General features: G+C 51.6%; 1 protein-coding gene and 1 long non-coding RNA gene across 2 annotated transcripts; one reads left to right on the forward strand and one right to left on the reverse strand.

The window, feature by feature from the left end:
- Positions 1-230: 230 nt before the first annotated feature.
- Positions 231-4,117, forward strand: LOC113879878. The gene is made up of 2 exons (XR_003507503.1): positions 231-958; positions 2,195-4,117. It is a non-coding gene; the product is annotated as an uncharacterized LOC113879878 (long non-coding RNA).
- Positions 4,118-7,913: 3,796 nt separating this feature from the next.
- LOC113879739 (ras-related protein Rap-2c-like) lies at positions 7,914-9,224 on the reverse strand. The gene has a single exon (XM_027521484.1). It carries the CDS (start codon positions 9,157-9,159, stop codon positions 8,557-8,559), a length of 603 nt encoding a protein of 200 aa, XP_027377285.1. The 5' UTR covers positions 9,160-9,224; the 3' UTR covers positions 7,914-8,556.
- Positions 9,225-20,928: the final 11,704 nt, after the last annotated feature.

Raw genomic sequence — 20,928 nt, forward strand, 5'->3', positions numbered from 1 at the left:
CCGACGGGAAGTGGTCACCCCGAAAGGAGGCGTGGTTATTGATGGGGCGTGGTCAAACCGGAGGGAGCCGCGGCTGCTGATAGGGCGTGGTCACCCAGCGGGAGGCGTGGTTGTTGGTGGGCGTGGTCGTCCAGGAGGGAGGCGTGGTCAGCCCTCAGCGCCGCGGGGCCCGCCTCCGCCCGCAGGAATGCACCGCCCCGCCCGCCCCGCCCCCGGCCGCCAACCCTTGCTCCAGGTCTCGCAGTCCGGCTCCGTGGCGTCCTCCCCCGCGGTCTGCGGCAGTCCCTGGAATGCAGGCGGGCCTCACTAACTAGCCGAGTGTGACTTCACAACGCGCACGTGTAACAGGACCTCGGGGAGGCCGCGCTCTGGTGTCCGCGCCCCAGGAAGCCCGACCTCCTGGGTTGAAGTTCCAGGAAGGCGCCAGAAGCCCGTCCGGGAGGCCGGGAGTTCACTCACCCAGGCCGGGGATGGGATCTGAAGGGATCGCCCCCCACCCCCCGCCATGGGCTTCCTCAGCGCGCCAGTGTCGTCCCTCCCCGAGATGCCCTCCGACGACTCGGGGGCCTTTATGCCTTTGGGGCTGAGCATCTGCTCGCTTCTCACCAGAGGCCATCTGACAAGGAGCCCCCACACTGCCCGCCCGGCCCCCCACCCCCGATAGATCAGGGCGGGCCCCCCTTTCCCAGGGAGCCCCAGGAACCCTCTGAACCCTAGAGACCCAGACCACAGGGTGGTTCCGGATCCTCCCTGCGCCAGTCAGTAGTGGGGACCCTGTGGAGCTGAACACAAAAGTATGGTTTTCTTTGAGAGAGGGAAAAAAGAGAAATCTGGAAGTGGGCCGCACACAGCTGCTTGAGGCCACGTTGGGGGAGTCGCTGCGGCTGCCTGTCTCCACTTCCTCCCTCCCAGGTCTGCTTGGAAATTGGAGTCAGCCAACTGCGTGATCTTCCAGGAGGTTTGGAGGGGGAAAGGGGGCGGAGGCCATGTCCTTGCTGCTCTCTGCTCTTTTCTGCTGACAAGCAAGATGGAGAAGGGGTGAGCAGGTTCTGATGCCTCCTCCCAGCTGCCTGAGTGCTGGCAGGCAGGGACGGCAGTGACAGCAGCTGCAGGAGCATCTATTTTGGCTGCCACAGCCTAGGATGGCGGCTCTGGATGTTTGGCAGACTCCTGACTCTGGAGGCAGAGCCAGAGGGTGGAACCTCACCCCCACCTCTGGAAGTCGTTCTCAGAGGCCCAGTCCAGAGCCTTGTGTCTAGTGTCAGCCTTGCTTAGATTATCTGCAGTGGTTCTGCTCCCTGCACCCTGATGGCCACATGTTTGGCTGCCACAAATGATGTGGCCTTATCGGCACTGGTGCGGGTGGTGTGGTGATGGGTGGTGTGGCTGCCCTCCAGCTAAAGACCACAGGAGCACACCTATCACCGAACAAGTTGGCCTTACTCTGGGCACTCCGCTGGCAGACCAGAGGTTAGAACTCCTCACTTCCCCTTCAGGGTCAATCCCTGGTCTGGGAACTAATAATAAGATCCGACATGCTGTGAGGCACAACCAAAAAAGAAAAGTTGACTTTTCTCTGCAGTTACAATAAGGGGAACACACACCCGGGAGCCATGAAGTTTCTCAGTTGGTTATGGCCTTGCACGAGGCGATTTTGTTGTTGTTCAGTCGCTCAGTCGTGTCAGGCTCTTTGCAACCCCATGGACTGCAGCACACCAGGCTTCCCTGTCCTTCTCTATCTCCCAGAGTTTGCTCAAACTCATGTCCATTGAGTCAATGTGAATGAGTGTGAGTCCACTGAGTGATGTCATCCAACCATCTCATCCTCTGTCATCCCCTTCTCCTGTCTTCAATCTTTCCCAGCATCAGGGTGTTTTCCAATGAGTCCATTCTTCGCATCAGGTGGCCAAAGTGTTGGAGCTTCAGCTTCAGCACAGAGCTGGTTATGGGCTTGTATGAGGTGGTTTTGGTGAAAGTTGAATCGGAAGCAGGGCTTTGCTCTGGATTAGATGCTGTGGGGAAGTGGGGGAAATTACATGCTTGAATATCGTAACAACTCATCTCTGAGGAGGGAAGCCTGCACTTGGTAAAGAAGCATTCATCACTCATAGTAGCTAAGAGTGGAGAGTGTTGGATCATTTTTTGTGGATTTGAAAGCATTCACACTTTTGTCTGTGTTTGGACCTGATTACAGAGCGCTCTTGTTTTTGTCTTGATCCACACCGATCACGTCCTGTGAACTTGTTTCTGCTCAGCGGGAGGCCACCGCGGTGTCACTGTGAGGGCAGGCCGGCACGCAGGCAGGCAGTGTGCATCTCTGTGGGCTGGGAGGCTGGTGACCCTGTGCTACGACCGCCGGACGTTTGGTGAACTCGTGTTCCTCGGTGCCTTTGAAGGTAGACCACGTGCCTCAGGAGTCTGTCAACATCTGCTCGTAGGCTGTCTCTCTTACCTCCTCCGCCTGCCCGGTCTCCCACCCACAGTCCAGACCTGTGGCCTCACGGGGAGGGCCTTATGACTAGTTGATTGAGGAGGAAAAACCTCGCTCCTGCTTTACGGATGGTCCAGAAGTGGATGGCTGCAGCCCTACAGTCCCACCTAGAGGTGGCCCTAAAGGAGAGCGATGAAAGAAAAGTCTCCCTGTGGTCTTCACTTCAAGCATTCAAGTGCTGGGTTGCTGACCACTTTGCCTGGACTGCAAGGTGGTGAGAAGTATGGCTCTACATTTGATTAATGGGCAGTTGCTACTGGGTTGGGCTGGACCATCAGAGAGTTGGAAAAAACAAGACTGGAAGACTGGTAATGGGGTGACCTGGGGAAGAGACAGGAGGCTGGACCTCCTTCAACTGTGAAGGGACTTTACCACATGTGAATACCCACCCTCAGGCACCTCTGCAGAGGAGGATCTCAAGAGTCAGTTGGGCAAGACAGTCTGTCCTGTGCCATTCAGCCACTTTAGCCATGCCCCCAGGTGCTTGTCCAGTGGGCCCATGCTCGAAACAACCAAGGCTGCAGGGATGGAGGCTACGAATGGGCCCCGCATCACGGACTTTGCCTCAAAACATCTGACCCGGCTTCATCACCATCAAGGATCTAACCTGCCCGCAGCAGAGACCAACACTGAGCCCCTATTATGGTGTCATCTTCCAAGGGAACACTAGTCACTTGGTGAAAAGTCAGTGACATTAGATTTCTTCCCCTGGGGAAGGAGCAGCTGCTTGCCGTCCCTGGGGCGGACGTTTATTCTGGATATGGCTTTGCCTTCCTGCCTCTGATGCTTCTGCCAGCACCACCATCGCAGATTTGCAGGATGCCTTGTAGACCTTCCTGGTACCCAGCAGACTATTTCTGTGACCAAAGGATTGATTTTACAGCAGAAGAAACGAAGTAATAGGCGATGCCCATGGAAGGCAATGGCCCTGTTTCTATGTGCTCACCGGAAGTAGCTGCCTGATGGGAAGGCGAAGTGGCCTCTGAAGACAAGGCAGTGCCAGCTGGGAGGCTGCACTCGGAGAGGACGGGGCTCCATCTTACGGCTTCTGACGTGATCTTTTATCAGGGGCTAATATTTGGTGCTGTTTTCCCCACGGTCAGAATACAGGAGTTTGGGAGCTGAGGGGTGGTGGAGGAACTCTAACCGTTGTACCCAGAGACCGAGTGGGTTCTTTGAGATGCCTCTTGGTATTTCCGTTCCAATAGTAAAAGGTTATCACAAAGCGGTATCAACCAAAAAGTGGCAGAAACCTACCCAGGACTCGTATCCTTTGGGAATGTATGCCTGGGTCTTTCTACTGGGTCAAGAACTCTAATCAGCCGAGGTCCGGGCTGAGAGGAAAGAAAACATGGAGTGGATAGGGAACAGAGGATAAAACTCATACTCAAAGTTGCTGGGAGAGTAGATCTTTAATGTTCTTATCACAACAACAACCCAAATGATAATCATGGGAGGTGAAGGATGTGTATTCTAACCGAACTGTGTTAATCATTTTGTACTGATAACATACATGTGTATCAAACCGTCACTCTGTGCACTGTTAATGTGTACACAGCATGACAGTGTACATTACACAGTGTTCTGTGTCAGATATATCTCAGTAAAACTGGGGGAGAAAATCAACTATGTTGTCAATGAAATACTAGCAAAGAGAATTTAACAACACATAAAAAGGAGGAATTTATTCCTGGAATGCATGAGGGGTTCAACACACAAAAATTAATCCATGTGGGACTTCCCTGGTGGTCTAGTGGTTAAGACTCCGCCCTTCTAACACAGGGGGTGTGGGTTCATTCCTGGTTGGGGAGCTAAGATCCCATATGCCCAGGGGAACAAAGACCCAGTGTAGACAAAATTTAAAAACAAAAAAATCAATGTATATACCATATTTAATTGATGCCCAAAAAATAATTTGACAAAATTCAAACCCTTTCACGAAAAAAACACTCAACAAACTAGAAATAGAAGGAAATTACCTAAATGTAATAGAAACTGAATATATAAAAGCCTGCAGTGAATATTATACTCAGAGATGAAAGGCTGAAAACTCTTCCTCTAAGATCAGGAGCAGGAACAGGGCAGAGATGTCTGCTTGCACCACTTCTATTCAACATTGTACCGGAATCTTAGCCAGAGTAATTAGGGCAAGTAAAACAAATAAAAGGCACCCAAATTGGAAAGGAAGAGGTTGAAGTATCTCTGCTCACATGATCTTATGTGGAGAAACCGGTAAAGATTCCACGAAAGAGAAACAACTCAAAACTGTTCAGTTCAGTTCAGTTCAATTGCTCAGTTGTGTCCGACTCTTTGCGGTGGTAAATTCAACAAAGCAGCAGGATACAAAGTCAACAGACAGAAATCAGTTGCATTTCTATACACTAACAATGAACAATCCAAAAAGGAAATTAAGTAAACAATTCCATTTACAATACCATCAGAAAGAGTAAAGTACTAGAAATAAACTTAACCAAAGAGGTGGAGAGACTTGTACAATGAAGATGACAATCCGTTGCTAAAAAGTTAAAAGACACAAATAAATGGATTCCATGTTTATGATTGGAAGACCTCATCTCATTAACATATCAATACTACACAAAGCAACCCATAGATTCAATGCAATCCCTATAAAAATTCCAATGAGATCTTTTCAGAAATAGAAAAACTTACTGTAAAATTCATATGGCGTGCTAAGGGATCCCAAACAGCCAAAGCAACCTGGAAAAAGAATAAAGCTGGAAGACATACTTCCTGGTTTCAAAACTGCTACAATACTTTAGTAACCAGAACAGTACAGTACCCGCATAGAAGACAAAATATAGGCCAAAGGTATAGAATAGTCCTAAACCTATGTTTTCATATGTCCAAACTTGGAAACTTTGAATTTGGCAGTGATTTATTTGAAATGATGCCAAAGGCACAGACAACAAAAGAAAAGCTGGACAATTGGATTTCATGAAAAAATTTGAATTTTGTGCACCAAAATACATTATCAACAGAGTAAAAGGGCAACCCACAGAATGGGAAATAATATTTGCAAATCACATACCTGATACAAAATTAACTTCCAGAATATGTAGAGACCTCCTAAAATTTAACAATGGAAAAATAACCTGATTCAAAAATGGGCAAAGAGGGACTTCCCTGGTAGTCTAGTGGCTAAGACTCCAGACTCCCAATGCAGGGGGCAAGGGTTTGATCCCTGGTTGGGAACTCAGATCCCGAATGCTACATGGCATGGCTGAAATATAGAAAAAAAAAATCTCCGAAAGAATTCTCAGCATCACCAGTTCCCTGGTGGTCCAGTGGTTAGGACTTGGCGCTTTCACTGCTGAGGGCCCAAGTTTGATCCCTGGTTAGGGAAGTGAGATCCTGCAAAAAACAAAAAAACTTACATCACCCACAATCTGAATAACACAAACTGAAACCATAACACATTGCCAAGAAAAAGATCTGTCCATGCCGAGTGGTGGGGCACTTGGAGACTCGGAAGCACTCACCCTGCTTGTGGGTAAGTGACTGTTCCGTCCTCTTTGGAAACCAGCTTCGCATTCCCCAGTTATACCAGGCGCCGAGCACACAGTCTACAACCCTGTCTTATGTGAAGGGCTGGAGATCTGAGCACCCCTTCCCAGCTGGCAAGTCAGGCTGCCACAGTTTCACTGCCCCTCACCCGGGCACAGTGCTTCCAGTACCACGGCACCCTGACAAGGGGTCCTGTCAGCCACTTGCTAACTCACCAAGGCCAGAGGGATGCAGGCAACTTGTAAGGAACGTAAATAAATTAGAAACTAGAAATGCGGGAAGAGAAAGAAAATCAGGGTGTGGGTCTTTAATTGTGTGTGCGCGCGTGCATATACACCCAGAAAGCTGCTTCATGCATAGTCCTGTGGTCACAGGAGCTCATCACATGGGCCCAGTCATTCGTGTTGACTGGTCATGACCGGTCAGTTAGGAACGCCCCTGGCCTCCAAGCCGGACACCTGGATCTGAGTGGTAGTCTGAGACGAGTCTAGTAATTTAAAGAAAGAAATGGCTGTATGTGCATTTTTTTCCTGAATCAGGCCTGATATCCAGAGGGCCTGAGATCCAGGGACACAAAACCTCCCCAGAGCCCACAGCATAAGCAATTGGAGTAAGGCAGGGCGAAGGGGTCGCCCACTTCCAGTCCTGGGGACCCAGCTCTCAGGGCTGGGAGGGGACTGCTGTTCACCTTCCCACTCCCATGGCTCCCCCAGCCACCCCGGGCTTTCTCTGTGCAGCCCACATCTGGTCAGGGAAGGGTCTTGGGTTTTTACCTCCGCTTCAGCAGGAGGAGGGGGCAGTGTGGGAATAAGATGAGGCCAGGAGAGGCTTCCTGACTGCCCACCCCTCCCCCCTCCCTGTGTCTGAACCATCCCCTTGGAGAAATGATGATTCCGGAAGGGGGTGTGAGGTAACACTGCCAGGAGCAGTGACCCCAGGAGAGAGGGTCAGAGGAGAGCCGTAGGCTAGCTGGGTTTCAAGGCTCGAAAGGAAGCACCCAGCCACCCCATCCCCAACGTCCAGGGGAAAGAGAAAGCAGTAAGAGACAGGGGAGGTCCCGGCCTAGCCCCCTCCTTGGGGTAAACTAGTTCTCAGGCACTGTGAGGTTCGAAAATATTTGTGTGTGTGTTAAAATCCATTCTTCTAGTCAAACATGATATGTAAATATAACACCCAGAGCCTAGTATAACCGCCACTCTGTAACTTTCCTTTAATGGAATTATTTTAGACCTCAGGCAGAGCTTTGTTGTTATATTTTTTTCTTAGAAAGATGTTCAAATGGCTATGGGCTTCCCTGGTGGCTCAACTGGTAAAGAATCCGCCTGCAATGTGGGAGACCTGGGCTCAATCCCTAAGTTGGGAAGATCCCCTGGAGAAGGGAACAGTTACCCACTCCAGTATCCTGGCCAGGAGAACTCCATGGACTATATAGTCCATGGGATCGCAAAGAGTCGGACTCAACTGAGAGACTTTCACTTCACATGGCTAAGCTAGTTCCTAAATTTTAAAAGTTGGTTGCGGTGGGGGAGGTAAAATTGCTAACTTGTGCAAATAAACACAAGCAACTCATATCAAAGACTAATTTTTTAAATTAAGCCAGTGCAAGAAAGATATCTACTATCATTATGTGAAAACTATACAAAAAGATTCATGTTTTGTTTCTATTTCAGTACTGGTGTTAAACTAGGCAGGTATTCAGACAACATATCTGACTCTGGCAAGAGACAAGTAAAAAAAAAACTTGCAATTGAAAGCACTTCTGCAGAAACAAAGATGCGGGGCCATTTTCACTCTAGTAACTAACTTGTCCTGGAAAATAACTGAAAAGCAAAGATATGGTGTACAGAAACCTTAGGAACTGGAGCTTAAGTTTTAGAAAGACAAATATCAAAAACTATCGACTTCTAAAGTCATTTTATTTTCACTTAATCGACAGATCGACAGATGCAGAAATCGACTAGATGTCAATTACAAAACTGAAGGCAGATCTGAGCTATCTCTGCCCGAGTACACAGTTGATTTTTCCCCTCCCAGAGTATACAGTATCCCTTTCAAACCATGGCTATGTATGTCATAACTATATTTAGAAGTACGCAGAGAGGAAAATACTACTGCAATTCAAGGCTGTAAATGAAAGGGAAACACATCAGAGCCTCATGGAATGGAAAGCTGAAACGTCAGTTCGTGTTCCTCAATCAATATCAAACGTCAGATGACACTGGAAGGTGTTAATTATGACCAAAAAAAAAAAAATCCTGTAACAAATTCCACTGAAGAAAAGGGTAGGCTTTCTTCATACAGGAGGTAAAAAATTGATTTTTGGTTTCTCCTCCCAGCACTGTCAGAAGTAAACACAGTTGCAAAGTTCTCAACAAATATTTAAGAAGCTCTGTGGACAGTCTGAGGCACGGATTTGAGTCAATATATAGAAGTAACCACTTGTTTACAGCGGAATAACTTTCTTTAAAAACGCAGAGGAGCAAAGGGAGCTTCAGAAATCACGAAAAGCGACGAATACAGGCAAGAGGAACCGCCGCGCGTCAGCCGATGAATCTTTCGGACGGCCACGTCTCCTGCGCGTTGGTGGGGACCGCCGGAACCACTTCCTCGGGCGGGGCCAGGGCCTCCATCTCGCGCACCACCTGCGTGAACACCTGGTCCACCATCAGTTTGCTCTTGGCCGTGACCTCCAGGAACGGGCACCGCCACTCGCGGGCCAGCGCGCGGCCCTGCGCCGTCAGCACCTGGCGCTGGGCGTCCAGGTCGGCCTTGGTGCCCACGAGCACCAGCGGCACGGCCTTGGGCCCCCGCAGCCGGCCCATGCGCTCGCGCAGCGGCCGCACCGCCTCGAACGAGGCCTCGCTGCACACGCTGTAGAGCACCACGAAGCCGTCGCTGTTCTTGATGTACAGGTCCTTGAGAGTGACCAGGTGCTCGGCGCCCACCGTGTCCACGATCTCCAGAAGGGCGGGCGCCGCGTTCACCTCGATCACCTTGCTGAAGAGCTCCTCCACCGACGGCTCGCACTGCTCGGGGAAGCTGCCGCAGGCGAACTGCGTGGCGAGCGCCGTCTTGCCCACCGCCACGCTGCCCAGCAGCACCACCCGGTAGCCCTTGGCCGGTCGCAGTCCCAGGCCCGCCATGGCCGAAGAGCGCGGCTGGCGGGACGCGCGGCGGCAGGAATGGCGCGCGGAGGCGGGGGCCTGGCGGGGGCCGCGCGGGGCGGGGGGCGGGGAGGGAGGGGCGAGGGGAGGGGCGGGACCCGGGGGCCGGGGCGCGGGCTCCGGGCCGGGGCGCGGGCTCCAGCCCGGGCACGGGTAAGCTAACCCCTCTGCGCCCAAGCCCGCCCTGCCCGGCCCAGCTCTGCCCCCTGCGGCTCAGAGGCCACCCGCCCCAGACCCTGGGCCCCGCGCGCCCCTCCGCCGGCCCCAGTTCCCTCGCCCCGCGCAGCGTCTGCCCCGCCCCCGGCCCGAGCGGCCCGGTGCCGGCCTCGCCCACCGGCCGCGCCGCCCTGGCCTCTGTCTCGGCTCGGTCCGAGCTGCCCGGCCCCGCTCCGCCTTCCCCAGGACCCCGCGGGCGGGCCGGCGGGGACCCCGCCCTCAGCCCGGGCTCCCTGCCCTCCCTCCGAGGAGAACCCCTTCCGTCCCGGAGCAGATGGTAACCGGATACCTTCCACGTCAACCGGGAAATAGCCGCATTTCTTCACATTTAAGATCCAGTCTCGTGGCCCGAAGCCAGACTGGCCTCACTCAAGGTCAGGCCTGGGGAGCCGCGGCCCCTCTGCAGGCCTGGGGACCCCAGGGAAGAGGTAGCGTGTGAAGGAGCTTCAGGCCGAGGGTCCCTCGTCACTCCCTCCTGGCACCCATTCCATGGCCTGGGCCCCTCTTGCCCCTCCCTGCCTTCCCTCGGGCCCCGCCAGCCCCCTCTTGTCACTGAGCGGAGTCCAGAGTCCAACTTTTATAAAGTCCAGAACTCTATAAAACGTTGATCACATTTCACTCCCCTACTTAAACCCTCCTGGCTTTCTGTTGCGCCCTCCTAACCTTAGAGTAGAGATCACGTAACTCCATCCCAACCCAGACAATGGAAGCGTGTACCCATTCATCCAGCAGCAGGCAGCCAGGGAAAGCCCTGGGCATCCGCGCTTTGGGGTCATCTAAAGGGGATCCCCAAGTCTGACTCCCCTGCCCCAGTCATTTTCGAGCTTCTACACCGGCCACACAACCGTCTTGCTGTTCCTTGATGTCAGAGGAGAAAGGCTGTGCGGGGATAGAGGGGACAGGGCATGCAGTCCTGGGATTGCACACCTGAGTAAGCCCCGCCCACTGTCCGCTGCAGGCACTCACAGATGCCCGAGGGCTTCAGGAGACCTGCAGGCCTGGGCTGGAAGTGGAGATGAGATAGCCCTCCCCTAGGCTTGGGGTACCGATGAATCTCCCTCGTTCCAGTGCAGCCTGAGGGGCAGCACCCCAAGACCGACGGAGCTGAGGTTTTCTGCCTCCCTGGCAGCACAGACTCAAAGTTTAAGTGACAGTAAGACATCCTGCACTTAACTGTCTGTGGTCAGTGACAGAATGTGCTTTTCTATAAATAGCACAGAACATCTGCAGTGTATAATATGAAACATATACTTATTACAACAGACAACTTGGTTTCTAAACAGATATTACAAGACTTATTCTCTGACTGCAGGATAACAAAACTAAAAAAATGTTTAAAAGATAAGCTGTAAATATTCTCTGGAGAAATGCAAGTTCCACACAGGTTTCAACAACTCCCCTTGGATAACTTTTGAGGGAACTTAGGCAACTCAGGGTCAAAACAAGTCACAAAACACAGGAGGAAAACTTCACTCTGAGTGCCAGCCGATGGAAACACCAGACAATAAAATCACATCCAGAAACCTGCGGATATTAGTATTATTAGACATACAAAATAATTATGTTATATGTGTTTAAAGATTTAAAAGAAAAGCTTAAAAATATGAGCAAGGAATAAGAGACTATAAACTATGGTCAAATAATTTGAAAGAAATTCTACCCTTACCCCGCCCCCCCCCCCCCAAAAAAAAGTACCTTTGGCCACCTGATGCAAAGACCTGACTCATTAGAAAAGGCCCTGATGCTGGGAAAGATTGAAGGCAAAAGGAGAAAAGGGCGGCAGAGGATGAGATGGCTAGATAGCATCGCCAATTCAATGGACTTGAATCTGAGCAAACTCCAGGAGATGGTGAAGGACAGAGAAGCCTGCTGTGCTGCAGTCCATGGGGTCCCGAAGAGTTGGATGTAAGTTAACGACCAAACAACAACAAACCTTCTAGAAATGGAAAATATAATAATTTATTATTTTACTTAACACAAAACACCCATTGATAGGTTACATAGAAGTTTAAACATGGTTGAAGAGAGAAATAGAACCAACATTATTCAGCGATGTGAATAGCCCTGGACTGGTTTCCACGGTACAGTGCCCTGCGCCTGCAGCAGGCAAGGGTTTCTTCAGGCTGCCGTGAGACTAACGGACATTCGCAGAGTGCCTTAAGTTGACAGTTGGCTGGTTTGAGCCTGTCATTATTATCTGAGGCTTTTAAAACCCTTAACAAAGTCAGCCAGCCCCGTAGTCTATCTTATTACCGTTGCCTCAATGCAGTTAAAGTTCCGCTGCTAGCATGGAGGCCCATGCTTCCCCTGCCGCCCGAATCACATCCTAATCCAGCCCTAGCAAGTCATCAGAACTGTGCCACAGGCCAGAGCTCATCACCGGCTCACTCAGCACCAGCAGTAAGGGCCCTACCATGGGTCTGAAGCGTGTGTGATGCATCTTAGAATTCTACCCCTAAGTTTTGCTTTCTACAGCCTCTTCTGGTACTAACTCTCTTAATTCAGATTCCCTCCCAAAGCAGAATCTATGACATGGGACTTGGTCTAGTGGGCGAATAGTTTATTTTTGGAAGTGATCACTGGGATCCAGAATGGAGGCGCTGGAAGAGAGAAACAGGGAAGGTGCGGGGAATCCCACACCACGTGTATTCTTGAGTTATCGCTGTGCAGTACTTGAGAAAAGGTGTAGGATGTCAGAATTGTCCACTGATGCACAGAAGCCCGGGAGGCATGTATCCACTGGCACCCATTCCTCACGGCTCCAGGGTTGCCCTGCGAACTCCCTCTTCCAAGGTGCACATGTGCCCAGGAGGTTGAGTGAACTCCAGAAGCATCCAAGCAGCAGCAGTGGAGACCCAGGGGTGTGCAGTGCAGCTGAGGCAAGTGGCAGCCAGGCTCCACCCGCACAGCCAGATGGCTGCTGCAGCCATGACTAGGGCAAGAAAGTGGACCCAGGGGACATGAGACTCAAGCATAAGAGACAACCGACTCAGCTCTATTTACTTCTAAATTGAAGTACAGTTGCTTTACGATGTTGTGCCAATGTCTGCTGTATAGCAAAGGACTCAGTTATACACATATATGTTCTTTTAAAAATTATTTCCCATTATGATTCAGCCCAGGAGATTGGATATAGTTTCCTGTGGTATATAATAGGACCTTGCTGTTTTATGGTTGTTGTTTATCCATCCTAAATGTAATAATTTGCATCTACCAACCCCAAACTCCCGGTTTATCCCTCTCCCTCCTCCCCTCCCCCTTCACAGCTGTAAGTCTGATCTCTGTATATGTGTGGTTCAGTTCTAATTGCTGAAAATACCTCATTGTGGGGGTGTGTGTGTAGGAACATATTATCTGCAAAGGAGGAGAATATTACTTATTTCCTCTTCTTTTATTGCTTTAGCAAATATAACAATATTGAACCAAAATAACAATATTGAACCAAAGAGGTAATTGCTGGCATCCCTCCACATTTCTGAACAACAGAAGTGTCTTGACATTGTGTGAGTAATATGCTGTATGCTTGTGTACTCCGATACTTTTTACCATAAGAGAAGGTTATTGTCTACTTATACCTTAGCATTTTTACTGGGAACAACAGCAGTTTTTTGTTTGTTTTGGTTTTGGTTTTTTGGACTCTGACAGATTCATAAGGTTTTTCTTCTTTAATTTTGAGAATTCAATAATTGTAAGTTGATGGATTTCCTGTTGATGAATCATTCTGTTTCTCACCTCCTCTCTTACCACCCTTCTCACTGCCTTCTCGACACAACGCCCTGTTCCTCTGGCAGGACAATCTCTTTTCCCATCACAGAATTCTCATATTCGCTCTTCTCTCCCCCTAGAATTCTGTTCCTCAGATGTCTGCCTGGCTCACTCCCTCATTTTTAAAAACATTTATTTGGATGCACCAGGTCTTAGCTGCGGCGTGCAGGCTCTTCTTTGTGGCATGCGGGATCTAGTTCCTTGTTGTTGGTCAGTCACTCAGCCATGTCCAGCGCTTTGCAACCCCATAGACTGCAGCATGCCAGGCTTCACTGTCCTTCACCGTCTCCCAGAGTTTGATCAAACCCATGTCCACTGAGTTCAGTGATGCCGTCCACCATCTCATCCTCTGCAACCCTCTTCTCCTCCTGCCCTCAATCTTTCCCGGCATCAGGGTCTTTCCCAATGAGTTGGCTCTTCACATTAAGTGGCCAAAATAGTGGAGCTTCGGATTCAGCATCAGTTCTTCCGTGAATATTCAGGACTGATTTCCTTTAGGATTGACTGGTTTGATCTCCTTGCAGTCCAGGGGACTCTCAAGAGTCTTCTCTAGCTCCACAGCTCAAAAGCATCAATTCTTCGTCCCTGACCAGGGATTGAACCTGAGCCCCCTGCATTGGCCGCATGTAGTCTGAACCACTAGACCACCAGGGAGGTCCTTTACTCCATCCATTTTATTTAAGGCTCTTGCTCAAATATCACTTACTGAAAGGGGTCTTCCCTTATCCCTTTAGTAAGTTACAGGTGGAATTGTATCCCCCCAAATCCATGCATTGAAGTTTTAGCCTTCAATACTTCCGAATGTGACTTTATTTGGAAATAGGGTTTTTTCAGATATACTCAGTTAAGATGAGGTGCTACTGGAGCAGGGTGAGCCCCACTCTAGGATGACTGGTGCCTCATGAAAGGGGACATGTGGGCGCAGACACAGACAGGAAGAGCAGCACGTGGAGAGGAGGGCAGACTGGGGTGGCGTTTCTGCAGCCGAGGACGCCAAAGGTTGCTAGAAAATCACTAAAGATTGAGGGAAAGGCATGGCACGAGTTCTTCCTCACAGCCCACGGAAGGAATGAACCCTGCCAACACCCTGATCTGAGGGTTCTGGCCTCCAGACTGTGAGACTGTAAGTTTCTGTGTGAGTCACCCAGTTAACAGCAGCCCAAGGAACTAACACCTCAACCTGTAAGAGGGCTAGGGCTTCAGCCCAGGAATCTGGGGGGATACAACTCCACCTGCCATGAACCCACAGCTCACTGCCCTGCTGAGCTCCTTTGGGCTGCTGTGACAGAACCCCGGAGACTGGGTATTCATCGCGCACGTTTCTGGAGACTGGGAAATCTAAGGCCGAGGCACCAGCAGACTCGGCATCTGGTGAGAGACGCTTCCTGGCTCATTCGTAACTGTCTTCTTGCGGAGTCCTCCTGTGGTGGAAGGGCAAGGGAGCTTGGGCAGGGGTGGGAGGGGTCCATTTTATAGAAACACTAATTCCGTCCAGGAGGCTCCTCTCTCAGGACCTAATCACCCCCAAAGGCCTCACCTCCAAACACCATCACCGTGGGGGTTAGGTGTCAACGTGTGAACTTGGGGGGAAGGTGGTATGCAAATTATATGAAATGAAATTGATTATTTGTTTATTGTTTCCCTCATTACAATATCTCCCATGAGGGCAGAAACACTATACTGCTGAACCTACTGTGCGTCGGGCAGTGCCTCCCACACAGTAGATGCTCCACAACTACAGTCCTGCTCTGATGCTTGCTTTGAAAACGTGAATCTGTTCCAACACCATTTAACAATTAGGAAACAGTTCGAGCATAATGTGAATTTTGCGTTTTGCGTGATTTTGTTTACAAGAAACCCTACGTGAACACCGAAAACTCCACCGGCTGAACTGAGGTGTGTAGGAGAACACACTCAACACTTCAGATGTCTCCCAGTTTCCTTCTAACCCTCGTCCACACTGGAGTTATGACTTTCCAACCACCTCACCAATACCTCAGAAGCTGCAATTCTTCTGATGCCTACTTCCAGCTTCAAGCTTCAGATAAAGAATCAAGCTTCAGATGAAGGATCATATCTTTTGCAGTGAAAAAAAAAAGTGAAAGTGTTAGTTGCTCACTCGTGTCCCATTCTTTTCAACTCCATGGACTGTAGCCCACCCGGCTCCTCTGTCCATGGGACTCTCCAGGCCAGAATACTGGAGTGGTTGCCATTTCCTTCTTCAGGAGACTGAACCCAGGTCTCCTGCATGCAAGAGGATTCTTTATCATCTGAGCCACTAGGGAAGCCCCCTAGTATTTATGTCTTTTTTAAAAACAATTTAACTTGTGCAACTGTGTTAACCTTTTTTTTACTAGGTTCCCATCTTTATTCATTTTTGGCTGTGCTGGATCTCCACTGCTGAATGCAGGCTTTCTCTGGTTGCAGCGCGTGGGCTTCTCGTTGCAGTGGCATCTCTTGTTGCGGAGTATGGGCTCAGTAGGGGTTGGGTGTGGGCTTAGTTGCCTCACGGCAGGTGGAATCTCCCCCAACCAGGGATTGAGCCTGTGTCCCCTACACTGGCAGACAATTTCTTAACCACTGGGCCGCCAGGGAAGTCCCATGCTCCCATCTTTTTAAAACTGTATCATTGATGAAGTATTTTGAGTATCCTGCCCTAACCTCATTTCCCCCGTAAGTCCTGTATTTTTTATTATGCAATTTTGTATGACACCCTGAATTTTAAGAATGCTTCTGATACATCTTAGCTAAACTGACCATATTTGTTGAATAGCTGGATAAATGCTTGCCTTTCTGAATGAAACCCCAATTTATCCTGGTATTTCTTTTCAGTATACTAATGAAATAAATTTGCTAATTGCTTGTTGAGGCTGTTTGCATGCAAAAGACTGTGTAGAACCATACAGGATAAAAGAAAGAAAAGAAAGTCGCTCAGTCATGTCCAACTCTTTGCGACCCCATGGACAGAGGAGCCCGGTAGGTGGTAGGAGACCTCCCCAACTAGACATGTGCAGAAAGGCTCTGTGGAGGTCAAAGGGGTATGATGCTAAGTGTTGCTGACTACCCACAGGCGTCTTCCGTGAAATCCATCTTGGCTGAGAGCTGTACGTGCTCGCGTGGGAGGATCGTACGGCATACCAAATGTGGACTCTGAACCAGGCAAATTCAGAGATTGGCCAGGGCTTCCCCGGGGGCTCAGTTTTAAAGAATCCGCCTGCCAATGCAGGAGACTTGGGTTAGATCCCTGATCCGGGAAGATCTCACATGCTGCGGAGCAACTAAGCCTGAGCGTGTGTGTAAGTCGCTTCTGTCATGCCCAGCTCTGCAACCCTTCAGTCATGTTCGACTCTGCAGCCCACCAGTCTCCTCCATCCATGGGATTCTCCAGGCAAGGATACTGGAGTGGCTTGCACTGCCCTTCTCCAGGGGCTCTTCCCAACTAAGGATCGAACCCACGTCTCTTACCTCTCCTGCATTGGTAGGCAAGTTCTTTACCATTAGAGCCACCTGGGAAGCCCTAACTAAGCCTGTGGGCCACAACTACTGAGCCTGCGCTCTAGAGCCCGGGCTCCGATACAGAAGAAGCCACAGCAACGAGAAGCCACCGCTCGCTGCAGCTAGAGAAAGCCCGTACACAGCAACAAAGACCCAGTGCAGCCAAAATAATAAATAATTTAAAAAATGATTGGCCCAAGGAAAACGGGAAGAAATGCCCCATAAAAGTGATTCAATCTGCCACAGGGGCTTGACTCAAGGGCTCTCTTGAGTCTGTCCACACATACTCTACTCTTTTTCCTCCTAATAAATACTTGTTTCACTAATTCCCATCTTTGTGCAAGTTTTTTTTCTGCCAAGTCAAAGAGTCAGGCCCTTGTCACTGACCACTGATCTAGGGGCTAGGATTCGGTGCCCTTACCGCCTAGACCTGACCTCAGTCTCCGGCCAGGAGCCGAAGCCCCGCTTCAAGCCACTGCAGGCTGAGACCATTCCAGATCAACACTAAGTAAAAACACTGGCTTTCGCAGAATACAGTTACCCAGGTAAGTGGCATCAAGAACTGACCTCACTGTCTCAGCCTGCGTTCATGGGGCTCCAGCTCCCACTCAGAAGGCTGCAGGCCACTCCTGTCCTTCCGTTCCTGCCCTGTGGACTCGAAGCGCCAGCATCAGTCCCGGAGACCCCCACAAGAGCCCCCACTACGGCTATCTTGCCTGAGTTCTCCTCCTCAGACAAGACCTGGACACGCAGCTGCCTGGCCCTGACAGGGGCCCTGGCTGGAATAAGGAGCAGGTCTCTTCCTGGTGCTCTGTCCTTCCCTCCAAGGTCGCTGCCCGGCAGTCTGGCCCCTCTCGACAAAGTCAGGTTAGGAAATCATCATCGCAGCCACTGAACACTATATATGTATTCAGAACATGTCAACTAGAGCCAAGACATCCAGTTTCTAACCAAGTTTGCTCTTAAATAAACATGCCTGAGAGAAAACAGACAGAAGTGCTACTTGGGTTTGCAGTGATTTGCTTAAAGGAAGCTTTATCTATTCTAAAGCAAACTGTGAATTGCCTTTCCTTTGTCTCCCTGGAAACTGTGACCAAGGAGCACTGGACCTGGGCCAACTGCCAGGGGAGCCCTTCTCTGAAAGGAGGGCGTGCCTGGCGAGAGGACAGGAGCGCAGGGGACCCCGGTGTCCCCAGCGCTTTCTCGGGGAGGTAGGTTTCAGGAAAGAGCTCATATGGGAGCCCAGAAACTGGCAGTGGGTTCCTTTAGAGCTGCAGGTCCCTGCCAGTCCTTGAAAAGTTCTGGTACTCCTCAGAATGCTGGAGAAGACGTGTGCTAGCGTGGGGCGTGGGAGGACAGACATTCCTGAGTCGAAATCCAGGTTCCCAGTGGAAGAGACGGAAATGATTCCAAAGGCTTCCTCGATTCAACCTAATCGGCGCCTCTAGCGGTGCAGTTTCAGAGCCAGAGGCCAGGACACCCACGGCCGCCTTTTGCTCATTCGGGCTGTTCTGGGACATCCAGGCTGGAGGGGGACTCGCCAGGGGTCGCCAGCCCGCCTCCAGCTCCTCCAGCAACCCCTCGTGGAGTCCGCCGGGGGTGAGGGAGAGGGGTCTCCCTGAGGCCCTCTCCCGCCACTCCCTACAGCGCCTCCTTTCTCTCCGCTCCGGGATCACCCTTCTCGGCAGCCTTCTCCCACCCCACTACCCGCCTGGCGTTCCACGGCCCGCGGTCTGAGGCTCGGGAGGACGGACTTGGCATTTCGAGGCCGGGGGACGGGCCGGGGAGCGCGCGGCCGCGGGCGGAGCTGGGCCCGCGTTGGGGGCGGGGCGGGCTCCTGGGGCCCCTGAGACCCCCGGGCCCCCCAACCCCGGCCCCCTCTCTTCCTGCCCGAGCAGAACCGCGCTTCCTCCTCGCCCCCGGAAGGGAGGTGCCCCGCCACGTCCCCGCGAGCCCCTCCCCGCGTGGCCCGCGCGCCCCCCCGCGGCTCTGATGGGCCGCTTGGGGGCGCCGGTGCGGAGCGCGCGCGCGCGCGTAGTCCCGCAGGACGCGTGGGCGCCACTCGCTGGGGCTCGTCCTCCGGGGAGTCCAGCTCTGGACGAGGGGCCGCCGGAGGCGGCGGGCCGGCCTGTCCCTGCGCCCGCCCACCGCCTCGGCTGCCCCTTCGAGGCCCCCGATGCTCCAGCAGGGTTCCTAGGAGCCCCGGTGCCCACTCTCCCCAGCGGGCGGGGGGCACGAGGTGATCAGGGAGGAGGACCGGGATGCGGAGAGGGGGTAGGGGACAAGCCGCTTCTTTCCTCAGCAGCAGGTACGGGTCTGGGCTCCCGGTGTCTGCCCACGGCCTCCCACAGCCACACACGCTTCTCCTAGAGCAGGGCTCAGAAGGCAAAAGGAAGCGGCAGGGGTTCCCTTCGCACCTTGTGAGGAGGACCGACCGCCACACAGGCCGGATGGCCCGGCCCTCCCCAGCCTCTGACCCGGACTCCCCAGGCTAGACCAGCTGTCTGGACGGGTGTGTGTGTGTGTGCGCGCGCGCATGTGTGCTCAATCTGACGTGTGTCTGTGTGTCCAGCTGTTTGTGTGTGCGTGTGTCCAGCTGTCTGGACGGGATGTGTGTGTGTGTGTCCAGTTGTGTTTGTGTGTGTGTCTACGCGTGCTCAGTCCGATTCTTTGCGACCCCACGGACTGCAGCTCGCCAGGCTCTTCCGTCCAAGAATTCTGGAGTGGGTTGCCATTTCGTCCTCCAGGGGGTCTTCCCCACCTGGGGATCGAATCCACCTCTCTTGCATCTCCTGCGTTGCCCGGCGGGGTTTTTTTTTTTTTTTTTTTTACCACTCGTTTCTCCGGGGAAGCTGTCCCAGAGACCTCCTGGGACGTTCAGGGATGGGCCAGGGCGCCCTCTGCTGGCCAGTGAGGCCAAGGTTGGAAAAAAGCTGGGTGATGGAGGAGACTGGGTTCCTGTGTATTGGGCCCCCACAGTGATGCCCTCCCCACCCTGCTGAGGGTCTTTATGGGGGAAGGACACAGACTGACCCTGAGCATAGTCCCAGGGAGGGACCAGGCCGTTGTCTATAGGCAAAGCCTGCTGGGAAGGGGGCACTAGGGTTACAGGCTGATGGGGGAAGGGGGTGGTGGTGATCTGGCACATTCCACCAGTCTCAGGGCTCCCAGAGATCTTCCGTGTCAGTGCAGCTGGGGCCCCAGGCCCAGGACAGTTCCATGGGGACAGGGGGATGATGTGAAGGCCAGGCTTGTCCTTCCAGCCCGAGATGGAGGAGGGCCAGGGCTGGCACAGAGCTGCCAGGGCCATACTCTCACAACCCTTCCCAGGGAGATGGAGGAGGGCCAGGGCCGGCACAGAGCTGGCGGGCCCATACTCTCACAACCCTTCCTAGGGAACCTCTGTGAGCATCTTGACATACTTCCCTCCCCCAAACTATAATACGTTCCAAGAAATAAAACCATATAGACAACATTCTGTGATAACGCATAGTAAAACCAAAAGATAAAAACAAATCAGAAAACAAAAAGAACCTCCCCCCTGGAAATTTAAATTTAAAAACTCTTTGAGGACTTCCCTGGTGGTCCATGGTTAAGAGTCCATTTGTTAATGCAGGAGACACAGGTTTGATCCTTGGTCTGGGATGATCCCTCATGCCGCGGGGCAACTAAGCCCGTATGCCCCTACTGAAGCCTGAGCTCTCTGGAGCCTGTGCTCCTAAACCAGAGAAGCCACCGCAACGAAACGCCCGCGTGCCTTAACACGACAGTAGACCCTGATCATCAAAACTAGAGAAAGTCCATGTCCAGCAATGAAGACCCGGCCCAACCGAAAACAAAAACAAAAAGTAAAGTAAAAACACTTGGACATCTCTAGGGTCAAAAAGGAATCATAGTCCTGAACCGTAAATTTCTTTTAAAATATACGAAAATACTATATAGCTGAGCCTATGGGACCAGCTAAAACAGTGTTTAAATTCTTAAACCAATTCTAGGTCTCAGCCCAAAACATGGCTGTATGAGAGTTACTCTTTTATTTCCTAGAAGGAGAAGGAAAAGGAGATAAAAAAAAATGACTTGACTGCAGGCAGCTTCTGCTCATGCTTTTTTAAAATTAACTGGAAGGGGATTTCCCTGGTGGTCCAGGGCTTAAGACTCTGTGCTTTCCCTTCAGGGGGCAAGGGTTCGACCCCTGAGCAGGGAACTAAGATTCCACATGCTGCAATGTGCAGCCAAAATAAGAAATAGGTTAAAAAATTTTTTTGAATTAAC

This window comes from Bos indicus x Bos taurus, chromosome 21 (genome assembly GCF_003369695.1).
Source record: "Bos indicus x Bos taurus breed Angus x Brahman F1 hybrid chromosome 21, Bos_hybrid_MaternalHap_v2.0, whole genome shotgun sequence".
NCBI classification, from domain to species: domain Eukaryota; kingdom Metazoa; phylum Chordata; class Mammalia; order Artiodactyla; family Bovidae; genus Bos; species Bos indicus x Bos taurus.

What these genes read in the sequence shown, in the direction of transcription:
- LOC113879739 (XM_027521484.1), bottom strand. Translation starts at nt 9,159, where the DNA reads ATGGCGGGCCTGGGACTGCGACCGGCCAAGGGCTACCGGGTGGTGCTG.